This window comes from Melanotaenia boesemani, chromosome 13, assembly GCF_017639745.1.
Source record: "Melanotaenia boesemani isolate fMelBoe1 chromosome 13, fMelBoe1.pri, whole genome shotgun sequence".
Lineage (NCBI taxonomy): Eukaryota > Metazoa > Chordata > Actinopteri > Atheriniformes > Melanotaeniidae > Melanotaenia > Melanotaenia boesemani.
Window position 1 is genome coordinate 27659572 of NC_055694.1, and position 23488 is coordinate 27683059.

General features: G+C 37.0%; 1 protein-coding gene across 1 annotated transcript in view; it reads right to left on the bottom strand.

Annotated features, from left to right (window-relative positions):
• LOC121651147 (kelch domain-containing protein 8B-like) overlaps nucleotides 1-23488 on the bottom strand; it is a 194472-nt gene that overhangs the window by 45565 nt on the left and 125419 nt on the right. The window contains exons 2-3 of the mRNA XM_042003081.1: nucleotides 19416-19580; nucleotides 13725-13949 (exon numbers count right to left, since the gene is read on the bottom strand). Coding sequence (XP_041859015.1) covers nucleotides 13725-13949; nucleotides 19416-19580 — 390 coding nt within the window. The remainder of the gene's footprint in view (nucleotides 1-13724; nucleotides 13950-19415; nucleotides 19581-23488) is intronic.

The window sequence follows — 23488 nt, forward strand, 5'->3', positions numbered from 1 at the left end:
TTTTAAAGTTTTTAAGAGAAACGAAGTGAGAAAATGTTGAATATTAACCAACTTTAATGATGGCATTAAAAGTTGTATATATATGTACAACTATAAACTATACTATATAACTATAAAGATTTTAAGATTAAATAAAATCAAACAAATATGACGCCAGAAAATGGTGTAGAAAACACGAGTTTAATATTAGTGACCCAGCATGTCCTTTTTATTTTTAAAGACAACAGTATGCCACCATCACATTAACACTGTTTACATGTCCGTCAGTATCCAACTTTATTCAGTCAGCTGTATGTTTTCACTTAATCTGCCTGACATCTTTATCTTTCTGTTTTTATTAAGGCTGTAAAAAACAACTTGTTAATGGTGGTATCTAAGTTATGTAATTAATTGCCTTAATATTTTTTTCACAAATAACACATGTACGGCATAACAATCCCAATACATCCGTCATTTCTCCGTTATGACAGCGGGACATGGAGACGGAACAAGATGAGCCTGCAGACTTTATAAATGGATTAGAGAATAAAAAGAAAATTGATGGAACACATGGGCGTCGCTCCCGTGGAGGATCGTAGTGTTTTAACTTATCGTGTTGAGGGGTTTCAGGTGAGAAGGAGGAATCTAGAGTATTATTTTTAGCGGGACCCTTCTCGAACAAATATCTCATCAAATTCTTTCTACTTGCTGTCGACTACTATAGTAGCAATCGTCGACAGCGATTTAAGGTCAGTTAACTTTAAATATTTGTAAGCATGATGATTGATAATTTTGTAAGCTGTGATTAATCTGACTGAAATTTAAATCACTTGACAGCCCTAGTTTTATTAAAGGATTCTGAATCTTCCTCACAAACTCAAGTCACTGACAATGAGCACCAGCATCCATCAACCCTGTTTGCTGCTGTGCTTTTAAGCAGTACTGATGTCTGACATGCAGGACATTTAAATTACCCTGAATAAAGCAGTTCACAGTGGTAAGAATGAGCAGGTAATGAACCTGCTCTGTGCTAGCAGAAGCCCTGGGGGCTGTGACCTCCATTAAACCATAATCACATAAAAGCTCTTTTTCACACTATCAAACACGACTGTTCTCTTGATAAATGTGACCAAACGTTGCAGTGAGCTTATAAATAAAATGTCTCACAGGCTTTGTCCTTTCATGGTCTCAGTCTCTTTCTCTTTTTACCTCTATAGTCATTTCTGCGCTTTGCCTTCAATGAAAAGGAGGAATCTGTATGAATATGTCACTGTTACGTCTTTTGTTGCTTTGATGGATAACCTCATGGTACTTTCATCTCTAGTGTCTCCGCTTCCAAGATCTATAATCACAGCATGTCAATCAGCAATGCTGGCCCTGAACACTAGCAAGAAAACACTCAAAGGAACATAAATGAAAAAAGAAGATTAACTGAGATAAAACCCTAAATCCCAAACAATGACGGATGCACCAAGAAATTGGATGTAGACACAGAATAATATGTGACAGAGCGAAGAGAACTCGCACAAAACAAGTACCTGAAAAACCAAACAAACCATGAATGTATGTACTGTCATCACTCTCCTATTCTACATGTAGAATACCTGCCTTTATACACACTTTAACTTGGTTTTTGATGGTCTTTAAATTGCTCATGTCGAGGTGTCCCTGAGCAAGACACCAAACCCGAAAATGCTCCTGAGGGGTCGTGGTTGGCGCCTCGCATGGCAGCTTCCGCCATCAGTGTGTGAATGGATGAATGTAATTTATAATATAAAATGCTTTGGGTATCATTCCAGCTACATTAAAGTGCTATATAAATACAGACCATTTACCATTTAAAGGTGAATTAATTAAAAGGCTTAATTAATGACACACTGCAGTAGCATGTGCAACGTTTTTGCTGCTTTGCGGTTATAGCTGGAAAACCATTGTATGGGTGAGACGTGTTGCAATGCTGTATCTCGCTTTGTTAAGCTAACTGTATGAAAAACGGCTTGTTTTGACTTTAACTCCTTTAAAGATTAACTGAATAACGGCCGATCTATGTTTGAGTTTTTTTTCAGCAAAAACTGCATTAATGTTAATAAATCTCTCGTGGATCTACCCTCATTCCCTTCTGGCCTGCTGCAGGAGATGGGGAGAGACCGTGCTGCTGTCTATGTCTAACTGTGCCCCTCCTGCTAGCCGCAGGTGTGTGTTAAGTTACTGAACTGCTATTTCTGAAATGTTATGTGTTATATTGCTGTCAACTGCACTTTAACTGAGGCTAAATATATGTCTGACTAAATGCGAGCTTAATGCAAATCTTCAACTGATCCTAAAATAATAATTGTATGTGAAAAAGGACATTTATTGCAGACTACATATTTTGTATATTTAAATTCTTTTTTATATTAATTTTGTTGATGTTTGGGTGATTTGATAATGTTTAAAGTGTCCCGATTACTTGAAAGTCACACTTTATATTTTTTATTGCAGTTTTATTCATTTAAAGAAGAAAAAGAAGGAAAACCATTCAGTGGGCGAAGGGGAGAGACTGCTGCTGTCTGTGTCTAAAGGCCCGTTTATGCTCTCTTATGTACATAAATAGCGATGTCCGTTTCAAACATTGTCATACGTAGCCATCGTCATACTTCCATGTGCAGTGCTAATTTCAAAGTCCAACCTGCAATCCGACATCAATTTCAGACGCTGTTTGGTGGCAGTCATGCATCGAAAAAGTTGTTTTCAACCATCCAGCACGCCCTAAACACTCGCATATCCTTTCTTCAAAAAACTCGTACAATTTCTATAGTTGTTGTCTTTGTCTTCATTCTTCTGCTTTTTTGTTTCCATCTTGATTCTCTTTTTCTTCTCTGGTTTGTTTCTTTCGTTGTTTGCATGTCAGTTATTCTGCTTAGCACTGCCCCCGTGATTTCCAGTGGTATTGCTTCGTCTTCTGCTTTAAGCGACTGATAGTTAAGCTCCCTGAAAACAAAGCAAATTATGTGCATCATTGACGAAAAAGACAGAGGAAACAGTCCATCCGTCTGCGTCTCCATTTTCTGTGTCGAGCATAAATGGGCCTTAACTGTGCCCCTCCGGCTTTCAGCAGAATAAATGTGCAGTTCCTGATTCCTGGAGTGACGTCATTATTTGTCTGCAACTATTCAAGAGTTGCACACAGCCATTTTATAAACGGATGGATCAAAACCTCTGAGTTTACAAACTGCTGGCTGCAGCTACACCATCATACTGAAAATCTATGTTAATTAAACTTTTATTGTTCTGTTATTTTGATTCCAAAATCAAATCAATTATCTGTTCATCTGTGTGGATTCATTTCTGGTTAATTAATATATTCTGGGCTTTATAAAAAAATTAAGACCTATGTCTAAATATTTAGGATTATTTAAAAAAATAAAGGCAGAAAAAATATGAAAGCACTCAAAAAAGGAGAAAGTATATTGAATTATTACAGGAACAATAAAATATACAAAAAACTTTAGGGGATCTGATGGCAGATCTACTCTGAAACATCTGAAAAGATTAAAAGTCCTGAATGTTGCAACAGAACAACACTGGGACTCATGTTATTCATGTAGCCACAATTTGGTGGAGGAAAGAGATGTCCTCATCTGTACATGGGAGTTTGTGCTACCTGATCTGTATCTGCATTTAAAATCATGTACTTATTATTATGGCCTCCACCAAGGCAGAGGTAATGTATTCGGTGGTGTTGCTTTGTCTGTCTGTCTGTTAGCAACATAACTCAAAAAGTTATCGACAGATTTTGATGAAATATTCATGAAATCTCAGAAATGGAATAAGGAAGTTGTTTGATTTTGGGGGTGATCTGGGTCCCCATCTGGATCCAGGAATTTTTATAAAGGACTCTTTACAATGGGGGGATGGGGATAATTTTACCATTAGAGCTTCTAACTAAAAATAATGCCCACAGTCACTGGCAAAAACAATTACAATGTATTTGCGTAGGTCTGCATTCTCTGAGTGCTTCTTGTTGCATCTTTGGCCAGTTACCCTTTCTACATGAATTCTCAGATGTACCACCTCACCTGCTCTCTCATCATCCAGTTTATCTAACTGGTACTTTGTAAATGCAGCCATCTTTCCTCCTGGGCACATCAAGCCAGTGACGGTAGATTCAGCTTGTCATCACCTGTGTGTGCACATGTTTATGTGTGTGGTATCAGGGTGGAACTCCTGAGAGCAGCTGCTGTATGGCGTGCCATCATGCAAATCAGATCAATGACATCAGACTGGTTAGTTTTTTTAATCAAAAGACAGAGTATAAACCTTTTCCAGAAGAAAGAGAACCTGAAAGGACTTTAGTTATGAATTGGCGCTGTATAGAAAACAAGATAAAAATACATTAGGTTGACTCTCTAATGGGGCTGGGGCGCTTTCCCAGTGTAATGTGAGAGGTAACACTGTATTGATGGTTTAAACCAATGATACTCATTTCGGTCCTACTGGGGCCACAATCCAGCAGGTTTTCAACGTATACCTGCTTCAACACACCAGACTCAAATTAAATGGATCTAACAGCCAATCAAGTTCTGCACAATGACTGACTGATTTGAGTCAGGTTTGTTGGAGTTTGTTGGAGAGTATGTACAGTATATAAATATGTGCATAAACATGTATACACATAAACACAGTTTACGTGTGTTCATTGTAAAGTCTGACAGCAGCAGGGAGGAAAGACCTGCAATATCTCTCCTTCGCACAGAAATGATGGATCAGTCTCTCACTGAAGCTGCTCTCCGGAGCAGACAGGGGGTCCTGCAGGGGGTGTGACTCAGCATGTCCAGCATGGAGGACAGTTTTGCCAGCACCTTTTGTCACCTACCTCCTGACTATATGGACAATACATAAATAAGACATTTTTTCGCATGTTTTTTTTTTTTTTTTTTTTTTAATAATTAGCCAACACATCTTTACTTAAACCCAGCTGAGATTAAAATTCCAGAAGAGAAGAAAAAGGCAGCAGATACAGAGACACAGTTTCCACATTTTATCCAGAAACAGTTTTCATCTGATCCATAATTTCTCATGTCTGTTCCCTTCATTTTCTTTATGAAGGCTTCCCTAATAATAATCACTGTGATAGAGCACAGATGTTTATTTTATTAACAAGTTTAAATATTGGAAGTATTTAGCATGTCCACAATCTTTGAATGCTGCTAACTCACTGTGTAGCTTTTGTGGTTTTAAGGAGTTGTGCAGTTGATATTCACATTTAAGGGGGGTGTAAAGATCAGTGGTCTGCATGATCATACATAGACCAGTCTGGGCCAAAATGCCAGGGCAGATTTTTTGCCCCAGTCCACCAGTGACCACCTTACCACAGACTTCACAGGCCAGTGATCTCAAAAACATCAGCCTTCACATTGAGTTTAGTTAAAGAATTTGTAAATCTCAGAAGGTGATTGGACATCTAAGTGTCCAAAAACCTTAATACAGTTTGCCACATTTACTGGTTTTTACTTCAAGCTTTCCTTTATTTTTGTCATTTTTTCGAGTCCGAACTTTGCTCTCTTTTCCTCCTCAAACCTGTCAGCCAGGCTGAATCAAATCACGACTCACTGCCGATTGCCTTGAACTATGGCCATGCGTTTATCTGTATGTCTAAGACTATGAATCATCAGAGTTTGAGTGTGAATGTTTTAAGGCTGCACACAACCAGTAAGCTCTGAGGGACTGAAGAGATTTAGTCTATCTCTGCCAGAGAGGAAATGTACACTTAGAAAATCTTAAAGGTCTTGAGTATAAATATAAAACTCCTGTTCAGGAATTTCAATCACATCTTCAAGTGTGCTCGTTTGTCCTTCATGTCCACACATCAAAATGAGTTTATGTGCCATTTTTTGATTAAATCTTGTGTTTACTCAAGAATTCAGTTCACCACAGTAGACTTTTCAGATTTCAAAGGATGGATTAAAAGGGCTGTGTAACTGTAAGAGACACTATATAACTTTACTCCTTCCCAAAAGAACGTCAGTATTATAATCGTTACTGTTATTGTAGGCAGAATTAACGCAGAATGTTTGTGGAGTCTGTGGTGAAGCAGTGAAATAAAAGTAAACTCTCCGACAATCCTCTCAGCATACACACTCATAATTAGCAGCTTCCCTGCAGGGTTACTTTACCTGTGGAGTCTGCAGCTGCTGATGTCTTCTGAGTGTTTTTGTTCTGTGCAGCAAGATAGCACATTCTTTGTATCAGCAAGGCATTTTAAATACAGTCATGTAAATTATGCCATAAAAAGCTTGATAAAAGGCACTGATTTTGGCTAAACTATTTCTGTTTGTTCTGATGTGCCATAAATGTTCAACTAGATTGGTTCTGGTCCCAATAACAGCCAGTACAGTTGTCTCACAGGGATAAGCTAACTATAGTACCCATACCAACAAATGAAAAACATCCACTTTATTTTTTTTAGTACAGGACTTATGTAGATAACAGAAACATGTTGGCAAAAGTCTGCTGTTAATATTTACACTCTGTGAGTCGGTGCTGTCAACGTCAGAAACAGTAATGGAAAAATAACTTAACTATAAAATAACTTCCATCTTCTGCTACTTTACAACATTTGCCTTTTCCAGCACATTTCCTTCCCAACCTGTTAGGCAAGGCAAGGCAGTTTATTTGTATAGCACATTCATGTACAGGACAATTCAAAGTGTTTTACATAAAACAAAAGCATTACCGATATTAAGAAATGGTAAAAGGTAGCAACACATAAAATCATAAATTACATGAAAGTTAAAAAGTTACCGTGCAGAATTCATGCATAGGCTCATGAGAAAAATGATTTAAAACCTGAATTTAAAAGTGTCAACATTTGGTGAAAGTTTAATCTCCACTGGCAGTTTGTTTGCAGCATAACAGCTAAATGCTGCTTCTCCATGTTTAGTCTGGACTCTGGTCTGGACTAGTTGACCAGAGTCTTTAGATCTAAGAGCTCTGCAAGGTTTATATTCTCTGAACATATCACAGATGTATTCTGGGCCTAAACAATGGATTTGTAATTGATCAGAAGGGTTTAAAATCTATTCTGTGACTGACTGGAAGCCAGTGTAAAGATTTTAAAACTGATGTGATGTGTTCAGATCTCTTAGTCCTGGTTAAAACTCTAGCAGCAGCATTTTGGATGAGCTGCAGATGTTTAATGCTCTTTTTAGAAAGTCCTGTTAAAAGACCATTACAGTAATCCAGCCTACTGGAGATTAATGCATGGATGAGTTTCTCTTGGTCTTTCTGGGAAACTAAACTTTTAATTTTACTGACCCTCTTCTCTTTGCTACCAAACAGAATAATCTCAGTTTTGTCTTTATTTAATTGTAGAAAATGTTACCTCATCCAGGTGTTTATTTGCTTCAGACACTGATACAATAAGTCTATTGGGCTGCAATCATCTGGTGACAGAGACACATAAAGTTGTGTATCATCTGCACAATATTTGACCCAAAGGGAGCATATACAAGTTAAACAGAAGAGTCCAGAGTGAAGGGTACACATTCACTTTCACATTTTGATGCACAAGGAACTACTTTAAAACTTCATATTTCCAGCTATCTTTCTGCACAGGTAACTGAAACTTTGTCATAACAAACACAAAACAGGATTTTCATTTTTATCATTATAAATTTATTTTTATTAATAATTTTATATGTACAGTTTTTTATGAAGAGCACCCAAATTACATTGTGCCATGCACAATGGCAATGAAGGTTATTCTGATTCTCATTTTGATTCTGAAGCCTCAGGTCTAATTCTGTCCTTGGTCACTTAAATCTGGTTGGATCTAGGGCAAGCTCATTTATCCTCAATTTTCCAAGTAAACACCATGTGAAAAGCTATTTCTTAAAGAAATGGCAGAATTTTCTTTCATTTCCCACAAAACTACCATTTTCTCCTCAGGTTTGTCTGCCTTATCGGTTTGTTTGTCACCCTCTTAGTGCCATGGCATTTGTGCTTGCACATTTGGACACCAGGGGTGTGATTTTGATTGACAGGTGTAAAATCAATCCCACTAGATAAATAGAGAACCTGAAACAAGGCGGATTGGCCGGGGGTGCAGAGGCCTGCTTTCCAGGGAAAATTGTGACAGAACCAACGAGAGAGCAGCGCAGTTCAAACTTTTCTGTACCTCGCCCATGAAACTTCTATATTTATACAGGAAATTATTAACCAAATACAACCAATTCACAGTCGACCGTGACTGACTATCTACCAGACAGGCTCACCGTATGAGTAATCGATTTTAATTTACTTTTTAATTTTTTATTATCTAAGCCTTCCTGGTGGGGACGTAGCTCCATATTAACAAGCCGTCGCTGTATAACTATGACTTCTTTATCCAATAAAGTTAGTTAAATTTAGGCAATTGAAAGTATTTGTTTAAGGTTAGTTGTCAAAAAGTGATTGGCTAGGATTGACAATAACATTGCATGAAAGCTAATTTGTCAAGAAGGCTCTTAACCAGGTGTCAGTATGCAACAGGCTGGTAATGAGAACAGATTGCCTTTAGATGACAACTACACAATAGTCACACTTGTTAAATCAGTCATCTTTTTTTCACAAATTCCATGTTTTCTGTTTTTTCCTGTGAATTCTGTATGTTATTATGTAACCTCCTTTTTCAATAAAAAGTTGAAACATAAAGTTTGAACATCTTTTTCTAGAAGTCCCCAAAAACACACTGTTTCCCGGCTGCAACACACCTGGCTCACATTAATAGGTAATTAGCAGACTTGTGCAGCGCTGAACATCATGCTCTGCACAAATTTCAGGACAGGTATTCAGACCTGTCACAGCTACATGGAGGAGGTGCAGTTTGTATATGAGCCGACAGTTCAACCAGCTGAATTTTGCACCATTAACAACCTTTTTTTTTCCCTTTGCTTTTAATTACTATTTTTACTTTTTAATACACAACGGTCTCTCCAACAGTTTTGTCGTGATCGACCCATGGATCTTCTCCAGGACAGCCTCCAGCTGCGGCTCAAACACTCAGATGAGATTAATAGAAGCTCCTCTGGTTTTCTGACAACGCTCCTCGTTTGTTTGTTCTTTGTGATTGGTTGGTTTGTAATTATGTGTTTCCGGATTCCTGGAGCTTCTTGCTGAATTTGTGGGGTAAGCACGGAAGAGAAACTGCAAAACTACACCACAACACTAGGCTCGAGTGCAAGAGCTCATTTCACCAACATCAGCTATATCGGCTACAGCGATCAATACATTTCACTCGTCTTTTCTTTTCTTATTCATTTGACCCAGACACTGTGAAAAACTCTTAGATTAGAAGGGAAAACAGATCAACCGTAATGTTAGTAAATACCACAATATTTCATGTTTTGCATCTGAATCGATTTTTATTTTTTTGTTTTCCACATTGTGGAAATCATAGGACCCTAAATAAGGATCCTATATATGCTCAACTTTAAATATGCATGCAGACAGAACTTTCTGTCTATCCTGTGTTTCTTTTCATGCATATTTCAGTACATTTTCAAAGAGCAAGCAGAGCAATTCCACTGGAAATTGTGGGACAGTGTTGCCCAACAGAGCTCACACACATGTTATTTTGGGGGCTGTGACTTAGTTTTTGAGAACCACTGCCCTAGTGGATGCACTGCCTATGTAAAAGGCACCATGGAAGGGGGGTTTTGAATCAAATGAAGTTGCTGCTCAAATGCTGCAGTTTCTTTTTGGAATCATTTAAACACTCTGTTTATCCATCTATGACAAAAGCTACGCTGTACTTCACTCACTCACTTGTATTTTACTTTTGTAAAATGTCAACTGTACTGTAAAGAGTCTCACATGGATTGTTTGATAGTGGTGTTGAAGAGATATGTCAGAGCCAACTGGCAAACAGATCTCTTCTACTTCATGATGAAGTCGAGAGATGCTAAAAGCTAGTTAATAATAGTGAAATTCTGACATCAAAAACTCCCTGTAACCTTTAACTAACACCACAAACCCACATAACTGTTACAGGTATACTGTTAATACAAAATCTAATAAAAAAAAAAAGAAGAAAATTTGGCCTATATATGCAGCTTTGTACCTCCTCAGGAAGAATTCGGCTCACTTAATGAGTTACATACAGGCTAAATTGTAATAATAATCCCTTTAAATTTACTTAAATCCATCACACCATTGGGGCCATGATCTTTACTCTAAATCAAAAAAGATTAAAATTTTTCACAGAGCTGTTTAAAAACCTCTGAAACATCAAAAGTCTCATTTTGTTAATAATAGACATAATTACAGCCTAATGCCATACATGAGGGAGACACTCTGTTCTGTTTTCATGGTGCTGAAAATGGGATTTGGGGAAAATGTGCTGCAAGCACAATAGTACAAAATAATGATGTGTGCAAATCAAAGCTGGCCATAGTAGACAGCCTCCTTTTCACTGTGTAATTTTAATCTTTTTTACGTGCTACTCCTAAAATATGACTACACTATAAGGTTAAAATTGCAGACATATTTAACTATAGCTAAGAGCAGCTTTAAATCCTGAGGTGTTTGCTTTATGTCAACCAGAAGATTTAACACCTCCATTCTGCATATGCATCAATTTAGTTTTGTTCTAGGCTGCCACTGTTTTTGTATTTCACAACTATGCAGAAAAAATATCCTATGATCCTATGATTTTGCATGACTCATTTACTGATCAGGAACCTTTATCATCAGCAGTAGCACCTCTGAGAAGTTTATCCAAACAATAGTTGGACTGTGAGCACAGAGTAGGCCAGTTTCTTTCCCCATTCAAAGTTTTCCATAGCTAAGCACATTGTGAGAAAACTGACTGCAATGTTCTGTATCAGTGGCAACCTCCTTCTTCACTTCTATTTATTATGTAAATGGAAAAAAAATTGACTGAGAGGACTACCTGGGTTACACTATGTCTTTAAAAGACTGATGAAAAGAACCTAAGACAAAGCATTCAGTGCTGCAAGGAATAAACTAGGACTATCAAACTTCAGCCTGACACCCATACAGACTTACTTATAAAGTGGGAAATTTTATGGTTTTACATATCAGCTGAAATAATTAGTGTAAATTTGTTTGAGATGTGTTTTATAATAGTTCTCATTATGTTGTCAAATCATTATGTTATGTTAACCTCTTAATCGGGAGATATGCTTGAAATATGTGCAGTACAGAAGATCTTTCCACACACTAGAAGCACCTATCGCAGCATGTAGCATACCAAAATGATGGAGAGAAACTCAGGTAAAAGACTCTAGCAAGCATTGTCATACAAATGGAACAAAGCTTAAACCCCATAAAATTAACAAGAGCATGTGAAAGGCACTGTCTGCTTTAAAGCTTTTATTAATTTTTCCATTTCAAGCAAATCACACAAGCAGAGACTCAGCTAATTACAAAGATGTCTGTCTCATCACCGTGTCATTAAAACTCTGAGCTTGCAGCCAAAGCGTAACAAACAAACAAGGACAGAATCATAAATCATGTCTTAGTTTTGCTGTTTTGTGGTCAACAGTTTAACTTCACCTCAAAAATATATTGTGTTCTTCTATGACTTGCCTTTGTTTGAAATGATTCATGAAGGTCCTTGTAGTTTCCATGAAGGAGGAGGAGGATTTATAGTAATCAGTCTTTAACACTTGATCCACCATCTTAGGGTTCACATCTCTCTAGATCCTCATGATGTTTCTAAGGTGAATCTGGGAGCAATCCTTCCATTCTCCTGACTCGATTGATAGAGATATCAATCATCAACATTGATCAATGTGTTCCTGAGATATTTACCTGAGTAACACTTCTATTAAAACACCTGTGAAACTGCTCAGTTTCATTTTTTTAGATTCTACTTTTGCACAGTTCCCCATATTAGCTCATATTTCTAAAGAAAACTTTGGATTTTATTCATTTCACTGTAGTTTTAGTCAAATAATCAACACAGGCAAACAATTAGCGAGCTGCTCTGCTAAAGAAAAAAATCGTGCATGTTCCAAACAGACACAAGAGTAGCCGAAGCAGATGCCTGCCATATATCAAAGGCTGAGCAAGGGCCAGTGACTGTGAATGGGATTGCAAGTGCTTGACTCAGCAATAGTGCACCTTTACCGCGCCTTGATATCCTATTACACAAAGGTCTATCTTTTAAAATGTGATTATTTAATGTTAAAGACGATTCCCACCCATTGTTTTTGTTGTAAATCTCCACTGTGGTTTGCTTGTGACCATATTATATTCGGTTCATATAAAACAATAAACCATGTGAAGACCCGCTATTTTTGTTTCCGAGCCTACCTAACTTATTTTACCATTTACTTCTGATTTTATTTATTTATTTATTTATTTTTTATTTATTTATTTATTTTATTAATTTTTTGTTGCCTCTTATTCAGTAATAATGTTCAGCGGCCATTTTGTTTTGATGTTTAGCTGAGATTTGATTTGTTTCTCCACAGATTATAAATGCATTTCATTTTCATGGAAGAGGTTATTTTGTATATACGTTTTGGTTGAGATAATTAATTGTTTAAGAATTTTTAAAAAAGAGAGATGGGTTTTGGAATATAAAGTATCCGTCTTGCAGCAAATAATTGAATCTAAATGAACTTCATTGTATTTTTAGTGCTTCCCCTACGAAGTAGCCTAAGTATCATCTTTTTTTAAAAATATAGGTATGATGGTCAAAATATCATTAAAATGGCTAATTTTATGTATTACAGTATCAAAATTTTCAGGAGAGAGGGGGGTGTCCACTTCAGTTTCTTTTCATGGGGCCCAAAATCCCTGGTACCGCCCCTGCTGACAGATCTGTAGTTATCTCACGTCTTGGCTTTTCTATTGATTCCAAGAGAGCTAGTTGTAGTTGTAAAGATAGATAATTATCTTGCTTAATATAACAGTCCAATGAAAACTTGCATGTAAAAGAAATAAATGTTCAAATAAAACCTTCAGATGAGCCTATGATATCAAACACGAAATGTTCTGTAATGATACTGAGGGCAGCATCCTGTGTTATGATGATGTTGACCCCAGCATGGTTTGACTGCTGTTACATGGCTCACTGATTTAGTGCTGTTGGTGAGAAGCAGCTGGTTTTGTATTAAGAAAATAAATGCTGTGTGTATATTATCACAGACATGTTGAGAAGTTGTTTTACTAATGTGCGTCTGCATTAATATGTTAAATTTTCTAGGTCTGAATCATCATACGTTGAAGATGTTTGTAGACTAAAACAACAGAGATCCGAGTTGTACCTCACTAACCCTGATACCACTCATCAAAAGATTTCTTGTCCAATACAGTCCTTGAGATCAGAATGAAACCGAAGTTAAATATGGATGCTGTTGCTTCCAAGCAACAGCACATTATATAAAACATAAAGGGTACAACCAGCCTGTTCAAGTCATTGCATTCAGCAATTCACACAGTGGCCATTATTCTGTTTATTTAATTGAAACATGCCTGAGAAAGTGATCGAAAGAGCTTCGCTGTGTGCACAATATTTGTGATGATGCAAAATTTGATAGTGGTCCAGACCATGAGTAATTCTGTCTCACAAAACAAACTGCTGAACTGAACTTTCTTTACTTAATAACTTCATCATGAAAAAATTAAATAATACTTCCTTGGAGGCTAATTTGGCCTGCCTCAAACAAAAAATATGAAGCTATCTTACAACTGAACAATCAGAGGGAACTAAACAAAAACTAAAACATTTTAGACATTAAATCAATTCTTACCTTGTTCCAAGTCGTACTCCTCCATGGTGCTGACAAAGTGAGGTCTGGAGTAGAAGTTATGTGGGCCTGGCTGCTGAAGGCCCCCCAGGCTAAAGAGGCTTCGCTCATTCATGGCGCAACAGGAAAAAGCCCTCCGGCTGGGGATGCAGGGGTAACGTGTCCAGCTCTTCATCTCCAGGTCAAAGGACTCCAGCGCTGTCACTGGCATCTTTCCCTGACGTCCCCCTGAAGGAGGGTGGAGAAATTTTACACACATTTTTGATGATATCAGAGCTTCATCCGTCCACAGACATTATAAATCAGTCAGAAACAAAATAGAATTTTAACAAAATACTGTATGCTTATTCTGCATTAATATTTTATAACTGAATAAACAAGTTTTCATGCATGTAGATAAATAAAATTTAATAAAAAAAAAAAAAAATGTTTTTTCCTGTTTCAATGCTTTTCAATCCCCCACCTCTGTCACACAGTTTCTTTGGCATTTCTATCACTGGCAAGCGCACAGACCAGCATGAGAACCACATTTTATTTCAGGCTAAAAGCAAAGCATAGCAGCAGGGTGCTCCCAAAGGACACCAATGACTTGTTTACTTCAGCAAATCATGACTTAACCTTGTGAAATACAACTACAAGGGTAAGGCACAGTGGTGAGAGAGAGCATGGAGAGGACAGCGAGGATATGAATGTTGGAACAGATGGAAAGAAGCTGAGATGAGTGGTGTTACAGGTGAGAAACAGGACAAAGAAGGGGGAGAGTTGAAGGGGGGTTACATGGGTGATGAGGGAAAGAGAAATGGGGGGAGAGGGAAGGTTACGGAAATAGAGGGGGAAAGGTAAAGCAGAGACAGATAGTGAGAGAATATTTTGAAGGGAGGTAACATGGAGAGGAGAATGTGGAGGTGGGAAAGAAGAAAATGGAAACGGGTCAACTGGAGTGGGCAGGACGGCATGGAGATCGATAGCGGCAGTGAGACAAAGAGTCGAACTGAGTGGGAAGCATTAGTGAGAGAAAGAAAAGAGGATTTTCAGAAAAAGATCGGATGATTGCAGCAGAAAACTCTCCATGACTTTCTGTGAGACTGGTTTACATTCAACTTGAATGTTACTGCAATACTCCACAGACATGTTTCGTCCAAAAGATCTGACCGATCAATCAGTCACTGTTATGACATGATCAGTCATAAAATTTTTCTAATAGTCTAAAATAATTATCCAGGTCTGTGATTCACGCTCTGTTTTGTACTCTTACATTTGTCTGAGACCTTTAACATACATGTCCACCAATAACATACCAACTCTTGAAGCAAACAGTGTGTAGCGTGGGGAAAATGACAGTGCCCTTTTTACAATGTACCTGGCTACACTTTTGTACGTTGTTGAGAAGTGGTGACATTTTGAATGTACACGGTGTATCTTTTTAACCACTACTTTGCAGATATTTGGACCCAGATATGATGTGTAAGAAAAAAAATCTGGATAAAAATTGAGAACAAAAACTTTTGTTTGTTATTCAAAGCATATTTACATCTTAATTATGCATAATCTTAAGGGAAAAGCTTTTTAAAAGGAATTAAGAAGACATACATATTCAGTTATCCAAATTTATCCATCATACAATAAAATACAATGGGGAATGAGGTGTTTAACACCAAGCCCCAAATGAAAATTGAAGTTCGATGTACTTAGCTTTGTTTTTCAGCCCTGGGGAGGTGCTGCATAGTTTACTCACTAGTCACAGAGAACATGATGCAATCTGGCTGGCTTCTGAAGTGCTTCCATTTAGTTACTGTTGACTTTAATTTCACTTTTAAATAGGAGTAAAAGTTGAAAAATGTGACACTTTGGAGATTCTTTACAACCACAGGGATGCTTCACTTAACCTGTATATTCTTATAATAAGACAAGGGGAAAACATTCAACTTCTCTTTCAATGAACGAGTATTTATCAGAAACTGGCATTTCAACCAAGAATTATAAATGTAGCATTTCCAAATGGAAAAGAGGTCAGCATGATTGTCTTTCTGTTCAATAAAAAGTAAATAAAAAGGTAATTCAGACATTTAAATGAAATAAGTGCATGAATATATATTAATAATTTTAAAAATTAGATGAGTGCAGTTAGAGTCATTTGAGAATGCAAGACAGAGACACTTCTTTTACATCCTTTAAATAGTTAACAACTGAAAACAGGAAATATTCACAGCTACACTTCAGTTCCCATCAGCCTTGGGTTAATTCTGTCCCTAATGCTAGCTAGTAAGCATTAGCATACTAGCATGCTAAAGTAGTATAATGGATATAGCACAGCTAGGTTGCACAAAGAAAATACATAAAATGTGAATTGCATCTGAATACAGCATAACATTGTCAAGGGAAGAATGTGTCAAAAGGATTTGTCTGCGCCATAGAACAAAGCTAACTAACCAACTCCAGGCACTGCTACCCTGTGTGAAAGAGTCAAAGGCTATCTGGTATAATCTGGTTCATAAAATTTTGATGTTCTTTTAAGCTTTACTGGTTACTTACTGGTTTAGGTCTTAAATACAGAATAATGAAGCAAAGAGACTAAACAATAAAAGAGTATTTTTATGCTTTCTTACTGGCATTAGATAAGTTGAGATAATCTCAGATATTTTTGTAAAGACAGGTTAGTAATATTATTCTTTTAGTACAGTTATGTTTGATTACAGCCTGAAAATAGAGCTGGCATGGCTGAATGTCCTCAGTGCTAATTTCAGGTTTATGAAGGTTAAATCAACATGGCAACATTACAGATAAAAAAAAAAAAACACTGGATTTTTCTCCCAATACTACTAACAAAACTTTTTATTTAGCTGCTAATGAACCAAGTTGCTGCTGATTTATAATATACTGCTGTTTGTTGTTTGAGATTTTTTTTCTTTACTCATTTCATGATCACGACAGTCAATACACTATTTTCTTGTACATCATGCAGAAAGCTAATAAATCACAACTCCTGGACGGAACAAGGTATTTAGCTCATTAGTAAATGCTAGTTAGATAGTATATATATATATATATATATATATATACATATATATATATATATATATACTAAAGTTTAAATGCCTCCCTGTGAAAATGACTAAAGTAGCTGCTGTTTAAGGATTTTTGTTCTCTCGGGTAGTGCAGCTTGTTTTATCAATAACTCATGAGCTGTTCCTGTTGTAGCTGAAGTTGTTACTGCAGATGTATAATGAGTACGAGCTGATCCAGTGCCAAGTGTTTACACATATTTTGTTTTGAATAATTTGTTCTCCTCAAATTGCTGACAGATGCTTTTAAACTACATTTGTGCTGACTGCCATCTCTGACACTGCTACAAAATCTGTGATTCAAAGTGTGCACCCTTACACAGGCACACTCAAGCATTTTTAAGCAGTACGAAGCCTGATGAATTAAGTTACAAGTCTGCTGAAGACTTCGAACTCAGATCATTTTAAAGAAATGATATTCAGGTGCCAACTGATCCAATCATATCTGAGTGAAGCAGCAGCTGAAGGAGCAGCATGAATTTTAAAGGTAAGATAGATTTTTGAAATACAGCAAACAAGCAGACATTGCATTTACACAACTTTGCTGAGAGAGACTCAACTAACAATTCACACATGCTGCTGTTGGTGCGTTAGAACAATCCACACGGAGCAAAGAGTAGCTCAGCTCATTATTATATAAAAATATTTGTGTAAGCAATATTATCAGTTTTACAAACCAACTACAAGAGACTACCTGCAGCACTCAAAGTACAAGGAAAAAAATCAAGGCTAAACAAAATAAGCCTCATAATCACTTCATGTTTTCTGAAATGTTACACAGTTTTTCTGTGAAGGTGCCTTACCTGAATCAAGTGGATTAATAAAGGGTGAGTTAAACCCACCTGATGACTTTGTCAGTACAATGTAGTTGTACAGTATTAGAAAAGGGAAAACATGAAAACTTCCTGTATCTAAAAGAACCTCTTCAACAGATCCAGAACCATGAGCTCTGATAGCAGAGAAGACACAAATGATCATTCATACCTGATATAAATATTTTTACAGACGAAAAACAGATGAAGTAAATATCATCCCTTACATTACATTTAGTAATACATTAACGGATTACTAAATTTAAGTTTGTAATTCAAGTTAGTCATTTAAAAAAAAAAAAGTTATCATACATGGAAACTGATTTTTTTTTCTCTCTGTGAAAGAAGCTTTTAATTCAAAACATTGACTTGTTATTGCAGAAAGACTGAAACTCCTTGAACCTGAGAGATAGATTTTTGTTTTTGTGTCACTCTTTCACAGCCTTAAAACTGCCAGATTTATAAAGTCAGAATTGAAAGGCTTTCAGTTAAAACAGAGAAACACTCAAACATCCCAAGACATGAAAAATGTGTGTGACAATCTGCATGAAATACACCAAGCCATGTATGAAAAAGAATAGCCCAATCATGATTTCTTATCTAGATGATGAAGCACTAAGAATGAAATGAGGCAGTCTTGGTGTTAGGTAAGGTTTCACAAGGTTACTAGTCTTTGGTGTGAGCCCAAAGAAAAAAAAGCTAATTGATTAATTGATTATTTCTTACAAGATAGTTCATATAACTATAACATAATTCTTATTTATATTTCAAATATTGCTTAAAAAAACTGTTAAAAGCATGAAATGGGATCAAGAATAAAAAGAATATTACTTGCAGATGTTTTCAGTCCAAACATTTCTAGGTTGGTTAAATGTTGGTCATGTGGACCAAATGACATAATCCCCTCATGAGCTTTTCTTTCATTGCACCAAAAAAAGCAAAGCTGAAGTGATGCAACAGCCAACCAGCAGACAGACGAGTTAAATTAACATAATTCCTCCACTGTACATTGCTCCAATAAACCCAGCGTTCCACTGTCGGTCCATGGCGTTTTGTGTTTAAAATCTAAGAGGCTAGCCACATTGTCTGGACCAGTCACAGTACAGATTCCTCTCATGCTGAAAGACTCTCTTCTGTGGTCAGAGTTAAAAATAAACCTCACACAGTGTTTCTACATTATTGTTTTCCCCACCTCATTCCTCTTATGCTTTTAAGAACGATAAGAAAGTTGTTTTTTGTGTGTAACCAGCTTGATTGTGGGGTTTTTTTTTTTTCATTTTATTTTGGACCTCAGCTAATTTTTATTTATTTATTTATTTGTTTTTTTATTTTTATGTTATTTTATTTTATTTTTTTTGTATTTCTGTAGATTACATCAGCTTTTCATTAAAACGTCTTTTGTTTACTTTGGGTGTTTCACTAAGCAACACTCACCCAAAATATGTTTTCATGAAACATCTCATTAAATGTCAGCCAGAGGTTAAAAAGTGCATTAATGTTCATGTAAATGTGACTGGCAGATGCAGAAATGTCACAATGTACTGCAGATGCCAAATGCTTATGTTGTGTTTGTTGCCAGGGTGATAAGAAAAATGTCTAAAAAAGGTCTGAAGTTTTAAATACACTTCATTTACAAAACGGCTAGAAAAACATATATTCCCTTTTAACTAAAGTGGACTTGTTTTTTTCAGTAAGGTGAGGCTGCTCGATCCATTATTTTATCTGAAACCACCGTACTCATACTGAAAGGTGTTAGTAGTTGCAACATTTGTACAGTTTTTTAAAATGAGAGAAAATAGACAAAGACGTCTGTGTCCTACCCATCATGTAGATTTTGTTTCCTATTACAAACGGTGTTGCTCCATACCGCGGCGTGGGCATAGAAGTCATCGGCTGCCATTGGTCTTTTTCTGCATCATAGACTCTGACCAGAGCCTGAGGTGTTGTGTCCGCTCCCATGCCCCCCATTGCGTACACTTTCCCATCTGCAAAGAGATACACAGGACAGACAGCTTATATCAATACCTTTATAAGATCACATCACCCTTTCCTGACTCAGTGAAACATTGTCAATAATATTGTACAGATTGAAAGAAAGTGATGAATTGCTGCGCCCTTTCATCCTGCCATTTCTAGTCTAGCTGTTGTTCTGTCTCGTCTCTCTACATTCGTCCAAGCAATCTGCAATATTTATGTCTGTTTCTAAAAAACCTCCTGTTGACCTCGAAATTAGGTTTTCACAAGGACATGTACTCAGCTACTGCAGAGTCATTAGAATACAAGGCGAATACTGCTGAGGAAGCAAACACGATGCTCCTGCTGAAATACTGCAGGGAGGAGAAAAGAGGGAGGGAGATGGAGAGCAAGGAGAATAGAAAAAAAAAGTGTGAGAGGAAAGAAGAGATGAGGTTCAGATTAACAGCCTATTAACAAGAGTTGTGACAACACAAATGTGATAAAGCAGGAGAGAGGGAGAGAGAGTAAAAGAGAAAGCAAGCTAGAGAGAAAAAAAGGTCAGGAACAGAGCATCTTCGACACCATGACAGATGACGGATCCTCATAGCTGTGACTTAAACTGTGAAGATAAAGCAACAATAAATCTGTCACTCTGAGTGGAGCAATCCTCAAGGAGTTCAGCAATCATGACTAGTTAAGCAATTATGACTGAGTAAATGCAATTTTACTCTTGTACACAAAGTAAATGCTGCAGAAAAAGCAGTGCCATGTATGAAGTGTGGCACTATGCACATATATGAAGATGAGATGTGAATCAGCAGATTGAAAAAGAAGTTTGGTCTGTTGAAAAATCAACCAACAGTCAAACTGCAAGAAGTTGTTATAAATAACCTCATAATGGACATGCAATTTGTTTTTAAAACTGCACAATCACATATAAAGAGCCTTTAGTAAGATAACCTGTAGAACGACTGTACATTAACCTCTCCATAAGTGTGCTCACTGAAAAAGAAACCACATTACTAAATGGACGGGCTACAGGACAAAATGAAGTTTTACCTGATCATAATGGTTTAAATAAATGGCAAGGAATCACCAAAACAATTACACTGGTGTAAATACATCCAGGCCATGGTGTTCCTAAATGTTTGAATAGAAAGCAGCTGGACTCATGTCCTTGGTTGTTGAAGACGTTTTTTTCTTTTACATGAAAGGCCTCTTCAGTTCTAATGGATTTGTAGTTTCCGCCTAATGAACAGCTGTTGGGTCAGCAATCATTTGAGTCACTGAGGTTAAATGTGTCACTGACCCATCTCCCCATTCTGTTGGTAGTGTAGGATACTATCACCAGGGAGTTGTTCACCTGACTGAGAAACATGATTTAAGGTGGGGATGATTGGGAGTTCATCTGGGGAGGAAAGTCAGGGCTGTACTGTAAGTATTAGAGATGTGATGGAAGAGTCTTTCTCTCCTTCTCCAGGTATGCAGAGATGGGTCTGCTTGCTGTTTTCTAAATTATTCAGAGAGAATCAAATTGCTCCAGACCTTGGAAACACCTGGTGACCCACTGGATATGTTGCCTTCAACCACATTTATATTTATGTGCACATGAGACAGGCTATACTTTAATGGATATTTGATCCCCAATATGATTCTCAATCACAATAATTAGTTCTTTTGTAACTTTTAAATTCTGGTTGTTTTCTTTCTACTCTTGAATTGTTAAAGCTCATACACTGCATGGCCAAAAAGAAAAAAAAAAGGTCACACACTAGTTTATTCGACCACCTTTAGCTTTTAATAACAGCAGCATTCGCTGTGGCATTGTTTCAATAAGCTGCTGCAATGGAAGAAAATTTATTTCCATTCTGTGTTGCAATAATTTTTCACCAAGCTCTTGTAGTGATGATGGAAGAGTCTGACCACGGCACAAAGCTTTTTCCAGCACATCCCAAAGATTCTCAGTGGGGTTCAGGTCTGGACTCTATCGTAACTGATGTCTCCTGTTCCATTAACCACAATTTTACAATCTGAGTCTGATAAACCCTGGTACTGTCATCTTGGAATATGCCCGTACCATCTGGTTATTCAGTAACTACAGGTAGTCAGCTGACCTCTAGACCTGACCAGCTGCAGCAACCTCAGATCACAGACTTCCCCCCACAGGCTTGTACAGTAGGCATGATGGTTTAATCACTTCATCTGCCTGTCTTCTTACCCTGATGCTCCCAAAACTCTGGAACAGGGTAAATCTGGACTCATAAAACCACAGGAACTCCTTGCATGGCTCCAGAGTCCAATCTTTATGCTCACTAGTAAACTGAAGACTTACTCTCTGGAAAACCACAAACTTCATTGATTAGTGGTTTTCTTATGACTACACAGCTGTTCAGTCCAAATCCCTTGAGTTCCTTCCGCATTGTGCGTGCCAATGACTTGATCATTCTTAAACAGACTAACATCTTTTCTATGACCATGGGTTGTGTGCTTCGGCATGGTTGTTTAAGAAACAAGAAGCTACTTGTTGCATCATTTGGGGTTAAAAAGGTTATTGACAGCTGAAAGATAATTGCCCATGCAGTAATTATCCAATAGGAGGCTTGCATTTGCTTAGTTAAATCAAGGTGGTGAGTTTTTGTTTGGCCAGGCAGTGTATAATTATGCTCAATAAACTTTGTACAGCTATATGTATAATGCATGTTTGCCTGTATGTATGTATGTATGTATGTATGTATGTATGTATGTATGTATCTAGATACTGTTGGCAAAATGCCAAACAAAAACATTATCGCTAATCTTTAAGGTGGACCTCTGCGTCTCAGCGTTGAGGAGGTGGCTCTTATGTGACCTTAACTGATAAATTGTTAGAGAAATTAGGCCTGTCATGATAACAAACTTTGCTGTGTGATAAATTTTTTCAGAAGTTATTGCGATAAACAATAACCCTGAGCAAAGCGATGATGTTGTCATTTTGAGACCATTTTCCATTAAAATAGTGACAATGCCATAATAATGCAAGTACACCCTTTCAAAGATCAATAAACTTTATTTTCTAAAGAACATTTTACACTGGAACTGGAAGAAATTTTAAATAACAAAACAAAAACAATAAATAGAATGGACTCTCTGTCTTAATGAATGAAAACCAAACACAACCAAAAAGAAGTATGATAGATAATAAAGTCTCTGTTCTGTCAACAAAATTGCCTTCAAAAAATATATTAAAAAAAATATTAAACATAGGGCTCAGACAGTGAAAACTGGCAAAATTGCCAGTTAATAGCCTACCACTGTATTAAAAATAAAAAAATAGAAAAAAATATTCTGCGAATTGTTGCTGTTTGTTTACAGTGAGTGAACAGCAAGCTGCTGCGATGCTGCGCCTTTTTCACATATGCCAGGACACCGGCCCAAAAGTAATGCGGCTCACTGCTAATCCTCCCGAACCTCTCGATTAGCCATGTGTATTTCAGTGTGAGAAATCAGAGGTTTAGCAAGAGAAGCCACTCAAATGTGTGAGTCTCATGGCCAATGCATGAGAGTTGGCAGCCCTGTAAAACAAATGCAACATACCACCTTGCACAGGGTAAGTGGGTTACTACGGGCCTGTGCTCTAACATGTTGCTGCCAAGTATGACACGAGAGAGATCACTCCGCAAGAAACAAGAGCGTTCAGTCGAGATACTCCATAGTGAAACCCTTTGTCATATACAGTCTATGGTAAAGTAAGATAGAAAAAAAATAAAAAAATAAGAAAAAGAAAATTATCGCAACCCGTAAACTTGTCACGCTAATTTTTTCTTACCAATTGACTTATTGCTTATCACAACAGGCCTAAAACTAATATTTTTTTATTTGTTTAAGTAGTACTGTGTGTAGTTCTTATGATTAGTCCAATTTTTTTACGAAGGCAAAATATATTCAACAACCAAGTGAA